At 35.9% G+C, this 19,819-nt stretch overlaps 1 protein-coding gene across 7 annotated transcripts in view; it reads right to left on the bottom strand.

Moving 5' to 3' along the window:
- Positions 1-19,819, bottom strand: part of ACSS3 (acyl-CoA synthetase short chain family member 3) — a 148,982-nt gene that overhangs the window by 88,145 nt on the left and 41,018 nt on the right. For 5 of the 7 annotated variants that reach the window (XM_089920003.1, XM_089919998.1, XM_089920000.1 and 2 more), the window contains 2 exons: positions 9,977-10,165; positions 5,899-6,033 (listed from right to left, as the gene is read on the bottom strand). In XM_089920003.1, coding sequence (XP_089776129.1) covers positions 5,899-6,033; positions 9,977-10,099 — 258 coding nt within the window. In that variant the 5' untranslated portion in view covers positions 10,100-10,165. Of the gene's footprint in view, positions 1-5,898; positions 6,034-9,976; positions 10,166-12,002; positions 12,234-19,819 lie in introns of those variants that run through there. The other 2 variants (XM_089920004.1, XM_089920001.1) reach the window with 2 other exon arrangements.

Below are 19,819 nucleotides of genomic sequence, written 5' to 3'. Positions count from 1 at the left end.
CTTTTTGACCTGAAACACACACTTTATTTTTCTTAATTGGGGTATAGTTGCTTTAAAATGTTGTGTTAGTTTCTGCTGTACAAAGAAGTGAATCAGCTATATGTATATATATATATCCCCTCCCTCTTGGACCTCCCTCCAATCCATCCCCCCATCCCACCCATCTAGGTCACCACAGAGCACCAAGCTGAGCTCCCTGCACTATACAGCAGGTTCTCACTAGCTATCTGTTTTATACATGTTAGTGTATATATGTCATTCCCAATCTCCCAATTCATCCCACTCCCCCTTCCCCCGCCCCGTGTCCACACGTCCATTCTCTACCCCTGTGTCTCTATTCCTGCCCTGCAAATAGGTTCATCTGTACCATTTTTCTAGATTGCACATATATGTGTTGATATACAATATTTTTCTCTTTCTGACTTACTCTGTATGACAGACTTTAGGTCCATCCATGCACCCCAATATTCACTGCAGCACTATTTACAATAGCCAGGACATGGAAGCAACCTAAATGTCCACTGACAGATGAATGGATAAAGAAGATGTGGTACATATATACAATGGAATATTACTCAGACATAAAAAGGAACGAAATTGGGTCATTTGTAGAGACGTGGATGGACCTAACTTCTATTTTTCACAACCTATTTCTTTTACTTTGGAACTACTGTCTTCACAATGAAATCTCAACTAACCCACTAAAATTTCTCTTTATACAGGGCCATTTAAGAGTAATACTGCGGCCATTTTTCCAAATGAGAGAATATTAAATAACTTTCAGGGGTGGAGGAGTAATCTACTTCTGCTTTTTCAAGAACAAAAATCAGTTTTGAAGTTAATGAGACATACACAAAAAGCTATCCAAGTTTCCCTCCATCTACGTTATTGACTAATATGGTAGAAATGTTTGTTTTCTTTTATGTTCCTAGAACCAAGCTCTAGTGTTATAAACTTTATAATAATAGAGCCATGAATTAGACAGACAAATCTTAAGTTAGACAGACCTCTTTAAAAATGGTGCCAACGAAATAAGCCAGATAGGTGAAGAAAAAGGAAGTGGCTTATGGAAAAATTACTCTAGTGGGGAGTTATAGCTATTTAATTCCAGTTATGATCCAGTACATATCTAGTTATTTTATGAAATGTTGACTAAGCTCAAGATGACACATCAGGAAGTTTACAGTTGGTGAACTTGTTAGTAGGCACAAGGCAAGACTTGTGAAAGTAAGTTCCTCAGTGAAAGTAAGTTCACCACCTAGAGAGTATGTGTAGCCATTCACTTCACCAAGGTGAATCCCTGAACTAAGTCCAGAGACTCTGACAGATTTTTAAAAGCCAGGCCATTTCCACTTTTCTGGTTCCCTAATGTTTAGATCAGGGTTGTAGAAACCGGTCATATATTTAAATGGGTACATTTACAAATTAACATTTCAATATAATATCACAAATATGATGCCTATATGAATACGCACACTGATAGACAACAATCTGAGTTGACCTTCATGAAGGGGAAGTTTTAGGCCCAACTGGTTTCTCCAGCCTCACCTTGAATGTGCCCTGGATGTGCCATTTAGATAAATAAAAACAGATAACTGTGACCAAATTGTAAATTTCCATTTGTTTTTATGTATCAGATAAACACAACTAATTTCAAATTATCAAGCCCTTGCCATCACAATTATGGACCTATAAACAAATCATAACACTGTGTAATAAAAAAGGTAAATTGATTAATCACAAAAATAATTGCAGATAAAATGAAATGAGGACTTCAATGAACGGTTATTCTTTAGGCTAAGAAATACAGGAATGTATAAAGAAGATCTGATGAAAGGAAGAGAGGGGAAAAATCAACATTAGCCTTTACATACATGTGTTTACTTCTATAGACATGTCCTTCCTAAATGTTATCATTCTTAAAATGCAGTCCTGGGGGAAGCACCAGAGGTGACTGATGTGACCTGCCAGTTAAGCTGTCATTGCTTGCCTGAGGCTTAGGAGTGGCAGCCAGGTTTTTATTTCCTCTGGCAAAAATGCAATCCTGGTTAATGAAATGCATCACCGAGTCTCATAATTTGTGTCTCTCTAAACTCAAAGCAAAGCCAATCCACTGGGCTTAATAACTGCCTCAACAGCATGTCAGATATGAAGGACAAGAGACATCCAACTAAAATAAAGGAAACTCAAAACAGAGGGAAAGGTTTCAAGAAAAAGAAAGAAGGAGAGAAAGGGACCTAGTTATTGGAGAGGGAAAGGGAAAGTGGATCTCTACCTATTAAGAGGGAAGAGAAGCCTACCACCTTTTTTTTTAAATCAAGTGTAAATAGACTAAATATTTATTTAAAAGGCAAAGATGGTCAGATTGGATTAAAAAAATTAAGGCCCCAAAATATGTTATCTATAAGAGAAAATGTTTTAAAATATAAACACATTACTGGTTAAAAAGAAAGGGATGGAAAAAAGTTACACTATGCAACAAAAAGTACAAGCAAGGTTATATGGTTATGTATCAAAGTAGATTTTTACAAAATACCAAATGATAATGAAAATGAGCAACTGGAACTCTTATAATTTTCTGGTGGAACAGTAAAATGATATGTCCACTTTGTAAAATTATTTAATAGTTCTTTATAAAGTCAAATATACATCTAATACATGAATCAGCAATTCTACCCCTAGGTATTTACACAAGAGAAATGAAACCACAGGTCCACACACAGACTTGTGCAAGAATGTTCATAGTAGCCTTAGTCATAATAACTCCAAAGTAGAAATAACCCAAATATCCATAAATAGAAGAATGGAAAAACAATTTTTGATATATTTATGGTATGAAATACTACTCAGTAAAAAAACAATAAACTACTGATACATGCCACACAAGGAGTATATCTCAAGAACATATTGAACAGAAGAGGGTAGACACAATAGAGTATATATGGTATGCTTCTAGTTATATGAAGCCTGGGAATGAACAAAAATAATCTATGACAATACAAATCAGAAAGCATTTGCTTCTGGGGATGGGGAATGGTTGACTGGAAAAAGGAACAAGTATGGAGAAATTCTATACCTGGATTTGGATGGTAGTTACACAAGTGCATGCAATTTTGAAAATGCATCAAACTGTACTCTTATGATCTGTTCATTTTATTGTATGAAAACTATATCTCAAAAATTGAAATAATAATAATTTGAGTACCTACAATGTGCATATTATATTAAGATGTGAATAATGCTGAATAGAGATAGTGTACAAAAATTAATAATAAAAAAAGAGGAAAAAAGATATTTGCCTGAGAAAAATCTGAATAGGAAACATTCATATCCATATCCAATGTATTTGTAAAGTAAAAGAAAATAGCACATATCTTGTTGGTTAAAAGTCATTAAATTGAGTTTAAATCTTGGCTCCACCACTTATTAGCTGTGACTTTGGGCTATGACCCGTCCATGACTCAGTTTCTTCATCCTTAAAATGGGGCCAGTAATAACATCTACTTTATTGGTTTATAAGAATGTAAGAATTAAATAAGGAGTATCTGAAAGTACTTTGTGCTTAGCATTAAGTTTTTTGTAAATTCTACATGAATTCATACATGTGTGAATAGTACACACACACTAAACACTTGTGTGTGTTTGTTCCTACCCTTCCTCTAACCTTCTCTTACCCAAAGCCTTCTTTATTAATGACTTTGCATTCCCTGATTGAAGAGCAACAAGCCTTTTTTAAAAACATGCTGGAGGTCATCTGAAAGAAACTTGAAATTCTTCTTCGAGACAGTAAAAACATTAAAATCATTGAGTGCAACAGTTCATGAACCACAGACTACTAAAACTACACAGGAATTTAACATGGTAATGCGAATTGCTAGGTGGTAATCAAAATGAGAGAGCTTTAATGCTCTCTGTTCTTTTTTTTTGCGGTACACGGGCCTCTCACTGTTGTGGCCTCTACCGTTGCGGAGCACAGGCTCCGGACACACAGGCCCAGCGGCCATGGCTCACAGGCCCAGCCGCTCCGCAGCATGTGGGATCCTCCCGGACTGGGGCACGAACTCGTGACCCCGGCATCGGCAGGGGGACTCTCAACCCCTGCGCCACCAGGGAAGCCCCTCTCTGTTCTTATATCTTGTCATTTAAGCATTTTCCACAGATAACCTCTCAAGAGTTCTACAAAATTATACATGATTCTTTGCACACTTTCAATTTTCCTTCTGCAAAAAATTTTAATCTGCTAGAAACCCAAATTGGTCCCAGTATAAATAGCTGGAGACTTAGCTTGGATTTAGAAATGAGGTGATCATTAGGGCAAATTTGCTAGAAAAAGCATTGTAAAATATAGTCATTGATGTATTTACTGCTTTTCCTTCCTTTACGGATCACAGAATAATTTATCTGTTTAGAATATTCATATTTTGTTTTCCTGAACATAGTTTTTATTTCCAGACCAATTACTTTTCCTAAAGTTTTTAAAAGACATTTTAAATGCAAATTAATCAAGACTGGGTAGCTGAGAGATTAAGCATCCAGTCAGAGTATACACATTCAGATCATGACCCTGACAAAACTTGCAGGTGAACCACATTGCTTAGAAATATCGAAAAAAATAAGAAAAAGTTATGTCATGAATGCATATATGTAGATACTAGTTTATCCTTACATAGGCATAAGGTAAGTGATATTTAATATAAAATTAATAATGTGGTAGTTTTCTTACTGTTTTATAACTTTGCTTTCAAAGAATTACATTACTATATAGTATGCCTCTTTCTCTGGTAACTGGAAAAACTGGGTATCAGCCTATCATCACAGGTAAGTGATTTGTTAAAAAGTTTAACGGTGTTGGGCTTCCCTGGTGGTGCAGTGGTTGAGAGTCTGCCTGCCGATGCTGGGGACATGGGTTTGTGCCCCGGTCCGGGAAGATCCCACATGCCGCGGAGCGGCTGGGCCCGTGAGCCATGGCCGCTGAGCCTGCACGTCCGGAGCCTGTGCTCCGCAAAGGGAGAGGCCATGACAGTGAGAGGCCCGCGTACCGCAAAAAAAAACAAAAAATTTAACGGTGTTTCTAATACTGTAGTATGAATATGACTGTAATGCCATATGCCATAAAAACTGTATAATTATTCACTCATTAGTGTGTAGGCTGGGCTACCATGAAGCAATCATATTGCTGCTGCTTCTTTATCAATGCATGAATCATTATACCTAAATATGAATTTCTTTTTTACATTATTTTTTCATTTTTGATGTTTAGTGTTGTAATACGTAGAACATCTACAGTGTTTTGTATCATATAAGCCAATATTGATATTGACAACCATCTTGTAAACAGATGACATAAACTTATGGTATGAGTAAATATAGTTATAAATCTACTTTCTCTTCCTTATGATTTTTTCAATAACATTTTCTTTTCTCTAGCTTACTTTATTGTAAGAGAATACAGTATATAATACATATAACGTGCTAATCAACTGGTTATGTTATTGGTAAGGCTTCCAGTCAACAATAGGCTATTAGGTAAGTTTATGGGGGAGTCAAAAGTTATAAGCAGATTTTCAACTGCCCAGTGGGCCAGTGTCCCTAACCCGCACATTGGGTCAACTGTATTATTATTATAGTTATAATGTAAATTAATAAAGGACACCACAATAGACTACACATTCATTCTAATTCATTAATATTACAGATACTCCTATGTTCCGCTCTTTTTGTTTTAAGCTTATTTTTTATAATGACAGAAAATATCATTCTTTTTTGCCAAAAATAGTGACATTCCTGAAGTATTGTATATTCAACAGTTTATAAATCAAGGGTTCCTTTCAAATGGTCAAAAAGAGTCATCCTTAGCACATCACCATAAGCAAGGACCAAATTCAATATTCAGATTACCATATTTGGACGATTATAAATGAGAACTTTATCTGGCTTGTGTTGTCCTATTCTCAGAGCTTCTTCTAGAAGTGGTATGTATTCTACCTTCCTTCCAGGTTCAATGCCAAACGATGCTGTAACAACAACCTTGGGCTACAATGAAAAATAAGTAAATAAATACATGAGAAAGCTTAACCATCCTAATTAAGGTAACCACAATATTTCAGATGCAGGCTGACAATTTAACATTTCTTAAGAAATGTTTGAATGATTCTGTTCTCTATTAAATAAAAGGCCTGAAAACCAATAAGCTATTTTTAAATGTTATAGCCCTAACCACTTCCACATAAATCTCACTTACCTGTTCAGAATTCCACACTTAATGATGCTTCTGGCTAATAAACATGAGCTGTTAAAAAATACTTTCGAAAGAATTCATTAAATCAGGTAGACGTAAATTTGCCATGAACCAGTGAAACGGAAGCCTAGGGCCCCCTCACTTGCAGAGGCCTGCATAACAGCTGGTTGTTGCTGAAGTTGTAGCATTTCTTAGGTGGGGAGACCCAGCCTGACTGCTATTAGGAAGTATTTCTAAGGTTTTTTATGTAAGCATCTCTGCCTGAACACCTAGAGAGAACTCAGAAGGAAGAGACCTGAGTCTCCAATAATTATTTTATGATTCTTTTCTCATTCCAAATACATACTCTTTTTCACCAAATTTTATATTGTCATTTTGTCATATTTTTCTTAAAAGGGCCCTCATTTAAGTTTCAAGCCCCACAAAACCTGAACATGCCCCCGTCATTAAGACACACTTGGCACTCTTCTTTACCTGACAACTTGCTAGTCATTCTTCAAGATATGCACAGGTGTAGCTAAAAGGCTTAGGATCAATCTTCCTTCCCTGGTAGATTCTGAGCAGGCCTCAGATATCCAACTATAGTCAAAGTGTTCCTTTGTCCCCACCTCTGCACAGGAAGCTCTCCAAGGCCAAATTTGGACCCTGTTACCTCCCTGTCTCCTATGCCTGTTACAATGCTTGCCATACCATAAGCTCTCAACAAATATTTGTGGCACTGAACCAAAATTCTCGTTAATCTGCAAAACAAGCATATCTTTATTCTTTTAAGTACACTGTTTCTTCATGGAGAAATCCAAAGCAAAGGAAACAGATAATAAATTACTCAGGAGAAAGATAATCAGTCCAACATAGTACACCTATTCCTGAATTTTGATTTCTGGTTACAATACGTTTCATCTAGGGAAGGTTTACATAATGTCAAATATATGCATATATAGCACTTTCTGGTTTTTAATATCATTTAATATTCATGGAGCTGAGGCTCAGTGCAGTTGCATAGCTTGCTCCAGGTTAGAAGTGTTAGAATCAAAAAGAGGGCCAGTACTGACTGATTTCAGAATCTTCCTCTTTCCACTATTTCAAGCTGCCTTTTAAAAGCAAAAAAAAAAAATGGAAAGAAATGAAAAAGTAAATCTTTTGTTTTGTTTTGTTTTGTTTTGTGGTACGCGGGCCTCTCACTGCTGTTGCTTCTCCCGTTGTGGAGCACAGGCTCCGGATGCGCAGGCTCAGCTGCCATGGCTCACGGGCTCAGCCGCTCCGCGGCATGAGAGATCTTCCCAGACTGGGGCACGAACCCGTGTCCCCTGCATCGGCAGGCGGACTCTCACTGCGCCACCAGGGAAGCCCGAAAAAGTAAATCTTGTATCCTTTTTTAAAGGTCAGACATTTGAATATAATTCACATTTTAATATCTGAAATATGTACAAAAATAACTCCAGATAACATTCCCTAAGATTAGAGTTCTGAATTCTGAATAAATGAAAGTAAGTTACACATCAAATTAAAAACATATATAGAATATATCAAAAGTTGAATAATTTAATAATTATTAATAATTTATATTAATATTATAAATAATTATTTGATAATTTAAAGTCAAAATTAAGATTCTTCCTCTAGAAAATAATCCCTTTCACATTTCTATTAACAGCCTTTTATTGGAGGTTTTATTCCATCTCAAGTGGACTACATTCTTCCCATCTTCATCTGTTAAAATAAAACTTTTTCTTCGGCCTAATTAGTTGAAAATTACGACATCAAAATCATCCCTGGTTTCAATTATCATCCAAATATCTCAGGTATGTATCTCTAGCTCCATCTCCTCGCCATTAATTTGACTTGCTCAATGGTCCCGCCCATAAGAATATGCACTTACTGCCTAAACTCCTTAACAAGTTTGGGGGTGGGGGAGGTGTCTATGTGTGTGTGTCTTATGGATGAAAACTCCTCCAGTGATACAGCATAAGTTTTATAAATTTATATATATATATGTATATATATATATAAATTTTCCCACATTGTATAAAATCTTTTAAAAAAGAAACAATATATCTCATACCTTTGCCCAAATGGTGTTTAAGATTTCTGTAGCTGAAAAGCTAGCATCTATAGCTTCCTCAGAGAAGTCTCTAACTGCCCACTGATTTGCAGATCAGTGACTGATATTTCCCCCTAGATTTCCCTTCATAAGCACTAACTCGTTTTTAAAAAGAGAGAAAAAAGAGAATCCAGCCAGTTAGTGTGCAAACCAGCTTCCTAGTTCTAATAACTGTTCTATTACCAGATGAAGTCAGATATGTAAAACCTCACCCCATGCCTAGTACTCTGGAGACCCTCAATATATATTAGTTCCCTTTTTTTTGTTAAGAATGTTTCTCATCCTGGCCTTATAAAACTCTATAAAGGTCAGTCATCTCCTACTCCCATAATGACCTTCCTTCTTTAATCTTCCCACTGCTGTTCCTCTCCTGCACATTGCCCACTAGCCACTGATTCACAAAGAGACCACATACCAAAGGTTCTCGTTCTATCCTCTCTCCCACTCACATCATATTGCAAGACTTGCCTCCTCTGAACGTTGCTTAAAACATGACAGTCACCTGCTCAAAAATTTGACCGGTCAGCGTCTACAGGATGCAACTCAGACAATAACAGCCTTTTCAAGCTCACCTTCTCTCCCTCTTCAATCACATTCGTCTATTTGCTGTCCTTTAAATGAATTTTTACCCTTTCCTGCCTCCCATGCTAGACTCTTATTCTTTTTCTAGCCTTTTGGATCCCACTGTCATTCTCTTCAACTAGCTGAATCTTAGCCAAGATGTAACTCAAATCTCACCTCCTTCAGGAAGCCGCCTCAGCCACCCCAACTAAAAGATATCATTCCTGCCTCTAAATCAGGGATCTGCAAACTATGATTCAGAGCCAAACTCTGCCCAAATTACATTCTGTAAAGTGCTGTTGGAACACTGCTTTGCCCTTAGTTCCTGCAGTGTCTAAGGCTGTTTTTGTGCTACAACAGCACAGCTGAGTAGTTGCAACAGAAACCATGTAACCCGAAATGCCTAAAATATTTACTATCTGGTAACTTACAGAAAAAAGTTTGCTGATTCCTGCTCTAAATTCATAGAATCATAACAGCTAACCTTTTTTTTTTTAATGAGTATTATATGCCAGGCACTGTGTTAGTGCTTTAAACTCGATATCTCAACGATATTTCACAACAGCCTTTCAAGTTTGTGATTTTAGTACCCCACCTAAACGTGTTACTTCACCTGTCCCTAACACACCCTCTTAACCACTGTGCTATACCACCATTCCTGGAAATATATAGATTGTAAAACTAGTCGTGTGTCCCATCCATTTGATAAGTATCATTTCTTAACCAGTTCCAAGGACAGTACCAGGCATAGCGTGGAAGCTTAATAAATACATGTTGAATGAGTAAATTAGTTATTATTTTTCTTAAATGTCTTACACAAATATATGGCAAGTTAACTTGAAAGGCTTGCACCTTATATGTTATATTCTTCACAGTATCTAGAAAGATGTCTACCACATAGGACTGACTCGAAAATAAAATTTTGGTTAATAGTGTATGCCAAATAAAAAGTAAACTTTATCTCAGTTGATAGGAGGATCTAATAAGTACAGATCACTCTTCGATGGTTCATCCACAGATAAATACAGCTGTCATATATGCAGCTACGACTTGATTCCTCCAAATAAAGCACTTACCTTTGCATGATCAATGCGACTGCTGAGTTCTCTGGATGCAAATCCCCCAAATATGAGACTATGGATGGCTCCTATCCTAGCACACGCCAGCATGGTGTACATCGCCTGGGGGATCATGGGCATGTAGATAACCACGGTGTCACCCTTCTTGACATCATGCTTGACCAAAACACCAGCCAGCTTAGAGACCTATAACAACATCATCAGATCAGCAAAGTGTTCTCTGTGGTAATTCACTGAACTTCTCAGTTACGACAGTAATGCAAGAAGATGATCACCACACCCCCCACCCCCCGCCTGTAGTGGATTATAGAAGTCTGAGAAATACATATTTGATGATGGTGGTAAGAGTTTAGATGGTGACAATAATAACAGACATCTGGATTATAAAAACTGACTACAAACCAACTTACTATTATTATCCCATATGAATTCCATGGCTTAAATTTGCTTAATTATTCATTCAACAACATTTTTACTAAGAAACTATCATGCGCCAGACATTGTGTTTAGGGTTGGTAACACAACACAAAGACTTGTCCCTGTGGAGCTTTTATGCTAAAGGGGGAATCTGTCAAGTGAGCAGAAAAATAAAATAATTACAAATTTAGTTATATGTTGGGTTAACTGTTGAAGGAAACAGTTAAGATCAAAAGCCTACACATGATAAAATTTGTTGCAAGAAACCTTTTCATGGGCAATTACAGCAAGCTGTGGGAAGTATGCCAGATCTAAGTGAGGATCTAAGAAGTTCAACATTCTTTTATTTAAAAAATATATATTGAGTTCCTATACATCACACACACTGTTTTCTGATACATCAGTAAACAAACAAGACAAAGATCTCTATCAGAGTACTTATGTTTTAGCAGAGGATATGCAATAAATGTAATAATTATGTATTATGTTAAAAGGTATTGAGTGCTATTTGATGGGGGAATAGAGCAAAATAGAGGGGAGCGGGAGTGCAGGGGATGTAATTCTCAATGGGACGATCAGAATAGTCCCAAAAGGGTCTTCCCTGGTGGTCCAGTGGTTAAGAGTCCATAATGGCTTCCACTGCAGGGGGCATGGGTTCAATCCCTGGTTGGGGAACTAAGATCCCGCATGCCGCAGCACAGCCCAAAAAAAAAAAAAAAAAGACTTAAGAAAGTGACATTTTAGCAATGACACATAAGAGGTTGAGACTAAGTGGATATCTGTGAGCATACTATTTCAGGCAGAAAGGGCACCAGTACAGTGACGTAAGGGGGATCATAGCTGATGTGACTGAGGAACATAGAGGAGACCAGGGGAGCTGAAACAGAAAGAACAAGTGAGAAAGTGGTCATAGATCAGGTCAGAGGGCTAAAGGGTCAGTAGGGATCCACCGGGCAAATGGAAGGACTATGGCTTGGCTTTGAATGTGACTGTTCAAGCTAGTAAACAGAGGAGGCCTGAGAGAAGGAATTAGGCCACACTGCTATTTGAGGTTCCTTTCCTTTCACTCTGCCTCTCCTACTTTTTGAACAAGTTCAAAGGATTCTGAATCCTGATCATTCTTCCTTTTTCTCTCTATTCCCTTCCTCTGTGCAGATGGGGAAAGATGTGGTCAAGGTTAAGGACTCTGGGGAAAGACACACAGTAACAAACAACTCTCTCAGTGTTTTATCCTGCCCTATATTGCAAACTCTAATTTAGTGCAATTTTTTAAGAGCCCCAAGTTGCCCAGTAGAAAGTTACAAGAAAGATAAATCAAAGTAATATCAATCGTGAACTTAAATTCTATTATATGGAGCTCAAGAACCAAGACAAACACTGAACGTCATATCCAAATATCTCAGTGTAAACCCTGCAGAAAGTGGCCATGCTCTGGGGTCGCATTACTTGGTGTCCTGTTTAAGGTACAGCACTGGGAGAGACCAACGAGAAGAGTTTGTCCTATTTACAGCTATAGCCTTGGCATCTTAAATAGTGTTGAATAAAAAGAATTTTCAACCAAAACCCAATCTAGCAATGATTCAGTAACTTTATAATCCTGTCTTACTTCACAACATTGCTGGAAGATGTCCAAAATTTTTCTGTCCTCTGAAAGAAATGAAATCAATAAATTCAAGACTTTCTTTAAAAGAAGGGTCTCACAATGGCTAAATGTAGCCCCAAGATGTATTTAAGGTGGGGTCATGTCACACCTAAAAAAAAAAGAAATGAGCCAACATATTAAACTTAGAAGGTTTCATATGCAAATTCAGATTTCCAGGTTCTCTTGGAAAACTGGAAGGTCTAGCCACAGTAGGTCTGTGTTCTTGAATGACAACAATCAACTGAACCCCATGATCAACTGCTGGGTTTGCCATGAAGTTGCTATTCCCTAGGGCTATTTATAACAGAGCTTGCATTTTTCTTTCCTTCTGGGTTTAAAATATATTCTTCTACATCCTGTTTATTTTGTCATGTGCTTACACCACAGTTCCATAACCATAGAGATGTGATATATACAGATAATTGATTTTTCTCTCATCCATGTCTCCCACTTATATTATCTGCCTGGTTCCTGCAGGCATCTGAGCTGTTAACCACTGCCTTGAAGACAATCTTCAGTCAAATTAAGCTGTACTATGTCTATATCACCAATAGATGGTGCCCATTTGGCCTTGCTAACCTCCCTTCTTGGAGCTATTCCTCAATGTTTACATATGATACTAACCACACCAAAGTTGCTCTGAAGACAAAAGTTTTATATGAGCAATAGAGAAAAATATCTTTTTTAGTAGTTTCTGGTGCTAAATGTCACTCCAGTAAAGTTTTCCATTGTTACTTCTAAATTTTAAAATATATATATTTATTTTTATAAATATGAAAATGAATAGGTAAATATGTTTCAGGTAAGACTTCTAACAAATAAGCTAATGAAAAATGAAATTTTAGCTCATAGCAAAAGACGGGATTGATTTAATATGAAAATATTTGAGAATGTTTCATTAAAAAATATTCCTCATTAATATTATATCTAGTGTTGGGACTTCCCTGGTGGTGCAGAGGTTAAGAATCCGCCTGCCAATGCAGGGACACGGGTTCAAGCCCTGGTCCGGGAAGATCCCACATGCCACGGAGCAACTAAGCCCGTGCACCACAACTACTGAGATTGCGCTCTAGAGCCCACGAGCCACAACTACTGAGCCCATGTGCCACAACTACTGAAGCCCGTGCGCCTAGACCCTGTGCTCCGCAACAATAGAAGCCACCGCAATGAGAAGCCCACACACCACAACAAAGAGTAGCCCTGCTCGCCGCAACTAGAGAAAGCCCGCATGCAGCAACAAAGACCCAATGCAGCCAAAAATAAAAATAAATAAATTTATTAAAAAAATATATTATATCTCATGTTGGTTAATTTGGAAACCCCAGAACAGAATACTTAATAGTCTTACTCAGATGCAAAAGTAATCATTTTGAAGATAAGTGTAAGCAACAGCGAGCAGTTAGAGGAAATATCTAGAAATCTCAGTCACCTAAGAGTTCATAATCACTCAAATAAAGTGCTATGAAACCAACACAAAGGACAATCTGATTATTGCTGTTTCAGGGTTCACCTTGTTTTCATTGGCTTTTTGATGGAAAATGATCAAACGGTAGATATTATTTTTATTCAACGTTATATTCTTATTCTACCATAGGTGTCTGAGTGTAGATTTATAATTTTTATTATTATCCAAAAGGAAAAAATTTTAACATGTATTTCATATAGCCTACAGTTTTTCAACTGAAGAAAAAATTAAATCATGTGCCACTCACCCAATCCATATTAATCTTTGCACCTTCTTAGAACTATTTTAATTTATCAACTATTTAATAGTCTTACACAGGCACAAATCACTAAAATTGGTTTTCTTTCTGACATCAAGCGCAATACATAACCCCTACAATCATGGTCAGGCCATGATACTCCTCTAACATGAGGATAACTGAGCTGGGGACGAAGCCTGAAGAAATGAAACAAATGTATATATACATATTCATTTAGAACAACAGTGTTTGCTTTTTCCCACTAGTTATTTATTACATGAACTAATTATTATTTTGGTACTAATTTAAAGTTATTTTAATATCTAAGTATCCTGCCATTGATTCAAGTTATATAGTATCTGCTATGTGTCCTATACTGAGGTCAAGTTGGCAGGTGCAAAAATGAGGAAGATATGTTCCTTAAGGCAAAGAAATTCACAGTCCAGGAAAAAATATCATACATAAATAGTAATGATAAAATAAGAAAATGCAACAAATACTTATGTAATATAAAACGGTATACACATATATTTGGTTTATATATAACACACATATATTTGGTTTAGATGCAAATAAAAACTTTAAATTTTAGAATGGTAAAATAAAAACATGTAAGCATAAATAATGAAAAAAACTTCAGTAAAATTTTTATGTACTCATTCTGGAAAATCTTCATTCCAAAGCAGTCTGTGAAGAAAGACAAATACCATATGATGTCACTTATATGTGGAATCTACAATATGACATAAATGAACCTATCTATGAAACGGAAACAGACTCACAGACATAGAAAACAGACCATGGGGGGAGGCGAGGGAGGGATGGATGGGGAGTTTGGGACTAGCAGATACAAACTATTATATATAGGATTTTTAAACAACAAGGTCCTATCGTATAGCACAGGGAACTATATTCAATATCCTGTAATAAACCATATTGGAAAAAAAGCGGTCTGCGACTTAGTAGAATTTCATGACCAAAAGCCCATGACAGAAAAATAAACATTAGTCAAAACTGATCAAAGACTATGTTCTATAGAGTAAATTAGCACTTGCTTCACAAACTGTCAGTGTGTCCATCTAAAGAAAATCAGGTTTGTATGACAAAGACAGCGCTGGTGTCCAAACCACAGTAAAAACATAACAATCAGAGGCAACCTCAGGGCCATGTCAAAGAAAATTACATGGAAGAGAAGACAAGAGAAAGCATGCTTTTCAGCGGCGATGATATTACTCTGCAAACCCTGGTCGAATCAATATCAGAAAATGTAACTACTTTAAAATTCAATTATAATATCTGAGGAAACAGTTTACTAAAATTGGGGATGAATGACCTGTTCTTCAGAATATATAGTATTGCCCACAGAAAGAGATAATTACCTAAAATACCTGCATTTTACTTTTAAACATATAAGGTAATCACATATTTTGTACATACACAGACATCATACACACATTGTTGGTTTTTCTTGTACACACAGAGAGAGCCACCGAAAAGGTAAAACTTTATCTCTAATGAATTGTTTCTTCTTTTGGCCATGCACCAGCCATGCATACAGGTAAATAAATACCTGTGAAAAGAATCAGTTATACTAAAACTGCTTAAGATCTGAAATAATACTAAAACTATCTTTTTGAAAGGAAATCTTTCAGGAATGCAAAATATTTTCATCTAACATAAGAAGCTTCCAGAAATGTAACTTTTTAAGACAGTGACTATTTATTGGAGATGAAATTGAGATAATTCTCATTTAAATATGATGCTATATTAAGTCCATTCAATTGTGAGATATTCCTTTCAATAGTAGGAAAGTGGAGGTGATGTGATGTTATTAAAAGAAGAGAAATCTTTCCTCAAAAGATAAAAGTATACCATTTATATTCAAGAGTAAAATGTATTATTACTATCTAAAACAGAATATATTTCATATTTTAAAACAGAATTATATTTTTAAAAAGTATAAAGTAGTATCTAATTTTCAAAACAGTTATCTGACAGTGAGCTAGAAAACATTTACTAACACATTTCCTTTCAAATAATTTTCTCCAAATGAAGAAATAAATATCATTACTCAGAATAATCATTTTTCTCATTCCCATTTTCTTCACAAGTGGGTTTCAATCAATATTTCGTCATTTTAACACTGTGTATTTGCAAGCAGAATGAAATGGAGGATTGTTTAATCCATTTAGTTCAGGCTCAAATTAACCACAATTTCAATAATCTGTGAGCTTTCAAGACTAATGTGATTTCAGACTATATTTCACAGAAAATTAGTTCAGTCCTACATTTCTCTATGCATATGTGCTCATAGACTTGATAAGGAATATGTTCTTCCGTTTCTTTAATATTCATATGTTGTGATTTACAAGTACATCATCAAAATTTATCACATCTTATAAAGGACACTTTGTTCATTTTAAAATAGTACCTCTATGTAACATTCAGGCCATTGTTGACAGAGAAAATAATCTTACATCAAGGAGAAGTCCAAGGTCTAAAAGAACAGAAAATGTAATTGATGCCCACCATTTATTCATGACATGACTACAGAATGTGTAATAAAAAGGAAAGGAATTATATAGAAAAGAAATAATTAATTATTGCCTCCACTTTTTCCCATTTTAACATCTTTCCACTCTGGGCGTTAATGGTCGAGTAATAATGACTTCCTCCTGATTTTCCTCACTTGATAGTTTCTGCCAAAGTTCCTAATCCTCATGGAATTTGCTATTTGGATCAGGAATTTGCCTGAGAAAGTAAAGGCAGTTCAGAATGGATAGAGCAAGAATTCAGGGTGAAAAAGGTTGTGAGATGGCCTGGAAAGGTATAGTGTCGTATACTGTATCTTTTAGAGCCTTGTTAAGCTCTGTTAAGTTTAGATTTATCCTAAGTTCAATGTGTAATAATTCAAAAGTGTTAAATCCTCTGTAGAAGTAGGCATTTTCCTTATTCTTGCAATGCAATGATTATTGCAAGATCTAGGCTTGTGACACTGGGGATAAAAATAAATAATACGATTTGAGAAATACTTCATGTAGACTGTACAGGGACTGATGATTTATGGATGCAGGGAATGATGGGAGGAAGGGAAGAAATGGGCCCAGATTTTTGGTTTTAGCAACTGGTTGGAAAGTGATGCTGTTCACAAAGTTGGTTCCTGGGTTTGAATCAATGTTCCCTGTTAAGCTTGAGGCACGGAGATGGGAAGGTCAAAAGTTTAAAATGGCCTTTGGAGGGCAGAAGACAAAACTTATTAAGGGAATGCTAAAGGAGAAAAAAATACAGCACTGAAGCCCCAGTGGATACCAGGGACCATGAATTTGTAGTAAACCCGTATTTTTAGTGAGTTAATTTTCCTCCAACAGGATTCAACATATTAAGATACAGGAATGAAGATAACAAAGAACTGGGTTGATCCAAAATGTAAACTAGATAGCTAGTGGGAAGCAGCCGCATAGCACAGGGAGATCAGCTCAGTGCTTTGTGTCCACCTAGAGGGGTGGGGTAGGGAGGGTGGGAGGGAGATGCAAGGGGGAGGGGATATGGGGACATATGTATATGTATAGCTGATTCACTTTGTTATAAAGCAGCAACTAACACAACAATTTAAAGCAATTATACTCCAATAAAGATATTTTTTAAAAAAAGGAAACACAGTAGGCAAAATAAAAACAAATTTTTTAAAATAAAGAATTGGGTTGATTGATCCAGGTCTGGAGTTCCACCACAGAGGTGAGGTAGAACAACAACAGGTAAGACAGGTGAGCATATTAGCAAGAGAGTTGTGTTGTTAAAGAAGCTAACCAGGATAGCTGAGAGATAGAAACAGAAGAACTTAGGTAGTGACTACACACAGTCAGAACCATTTAAAACTACGATATTCAAATGATATTGTGTCTAAAAATGCAGACTGTCTGAAAATGTGGTTTTGCTGCATTGTGTACCAGAGGTTTAAAACAGACAGTCTGAAAATTATAAGGCCCAATTTACATATGATCTTGATCCTTTCCCCACCTTCCATCCACCAAAAAAGCCAAACTCTAGGGTTGCCTCGTGCATCTGTTTCCAGCTGATCCTTGCAAAGTCCTCCTTTTGTCCTTGGGACATCTACGACGTCCCCCTTTCCCTCCACTGTTCACCCCATCCCTCAGCTTATCCCACCTCAGGTAAATCTCCTCACAGATCCCTCCATTTACTACATCAACCTCTGTAGCTCTTTAAAATGCTCAGAAAGCCCTCTCAAAACTAACTCACTGGTCTCTATCTATCTCTACACATTCCTCTAATTGAAACTGCTTTTCTCTAGCACCAATATTTCCAATAATTTTTCATTTGTATTCATTTTATTTCCCTCCCTTAATCCCTTGAATTATGAATATTGCAAGAATATTGACTTTATTATTTGTCACTGCTAATGCACTGTATTTCAGCTATATTATGTGTTAAGCAGTTTGGTAGCTACATTGGAACCCGAGCACCACTCAGAAAAGTACCATTCAGAGATATATGGAGAAATGTCATACAAATTCCAATTAAAGAGTTCTCAAATGAATTTTTAAAGCATAGCTGAAGTCAAAGTTGATTACTTTCTGTATGTTTCCTAGAGCATTTCTAAAGAAAATATTCCAAGTCCTGAAGCAAGTTTTATTACATTTTTTAAAATATAACCCACCTGGACTGAAATGAAACAAATTTCACCTATTAGAGAAGTCATTTTTCACAATTTTACACTCACATATCTTTACATAGACATTCTAAAAAAATCTAACAAAGTGTGGTTAAAATATACATTTTTCCAAATTTATGTTTAAAAAGGTACAGAATCTACTGTGTTTTATTAATAAAGAACATTCAATTCAAATTTACGTAAGTCATCTAGATATGGCTATATTCTTCAATGAACATAAAAGCCATGATAATAATTATTGCTCTACATATCTGTATATATAGTAATAAGCATGCAAAATGTAAAACAAAGTTAATATTTTAAAACAGTGTGGCTGCTATAAACACCACATCAAAAGGCTAATGGAGAATACTTTTTTAAGTAGCAGTAAGTGAATTAAAACCAGATTCCTTTCTCTTGGTCTAATAAATTGTTTAATGTTGTGTTTCTCAACCTGGGAGATATTCTCTGTGGAGATATTTTCACAGTTGTCCATGAGTCTTCTATGAGAATTTTTTAATTTTGTGTTTTACTTTTGATGACAATTTTTAAAAATAAGGCAAAGCATATTCTGGATTGTATGAGCACTCATGCAATTTCACTGTATTTATTTGTATTTGTTTTTTATAATCTCATGTATATTAATTAAAAGCCAAATGATATCATGGTTTTTTATAATAAAATTGTATAATAAAAGGCTTTATGAAAGTTCAAGTACTACTATGTGACAAGAGAATTAAGGCATCATAGGGAATGTGTTGCCAGACTCAAAGGACCCAGGGCCACAGCACTCAAACCATAAGCACCTTGCAATCAGTCATTCCATTCTAGCTCAATATCATTCACTATATGAAATTAATATTGTCAATTTGAGATTGACTGACTTTGTACATTTGTTTTTATCCTGCTTATAAATCAGACATGGCTTTATATATGTATTGAGCTATAAATAAAGGATATTAAAACCTAGTATTAATTGCACATTAAAAATAATTAAGTCAATACAAAAAGTATGTAAGAATGTTTTTTCTTTATGAACTGTTTGTATGTCTCAATTTTGAGAGGGGGAAAAATGGTTTCTTTGATTTTTCTTCTCATAAAGAAAGACATATAAAAGAAGCAAGAGATGTCAACAGGAACCTTGAATCATTTAGAACAATTCTGCACTGATTATTTAATCAAAGCTTTAATTGAACAAACACCCCCAGAATTTTTACAAACAGTACATAAAACAGCACAACTAGTCTGGGGTACACCAACCACACTTCCCAGAATTTGCCTGTGTTCCTGTTAACCTTTAATGGTTTTGTTGGTCAATACATCCTAAAAGTCAATCAACATATATAAATGGCTCAATTTATATTGAGAAGTTGCTAAATATCCCAGGAGTGGTACAAGGACATGAGATC

The sequence above is a fragment of the Delphinapterus leucas genome, chromosome 11, assembly GCF_059928025.1.
Source record: "Delphinapterus leucas isolate spDelLeu-1000000601 "Yukka" chromosome 11, BTC_Dleu_Yukka2, whole genome shotgun sequence".
NCBI lineage: Eukaryota > Metazoa > Chordata > Mammalia > Artiodactyla > Monodontidae > Delphinapterus > Delphinapterus leucas.
Note: the sequence above shows the minus strand (reverse complement) of the source record. Positions and strands in the feature narration are given on the sequence as shown.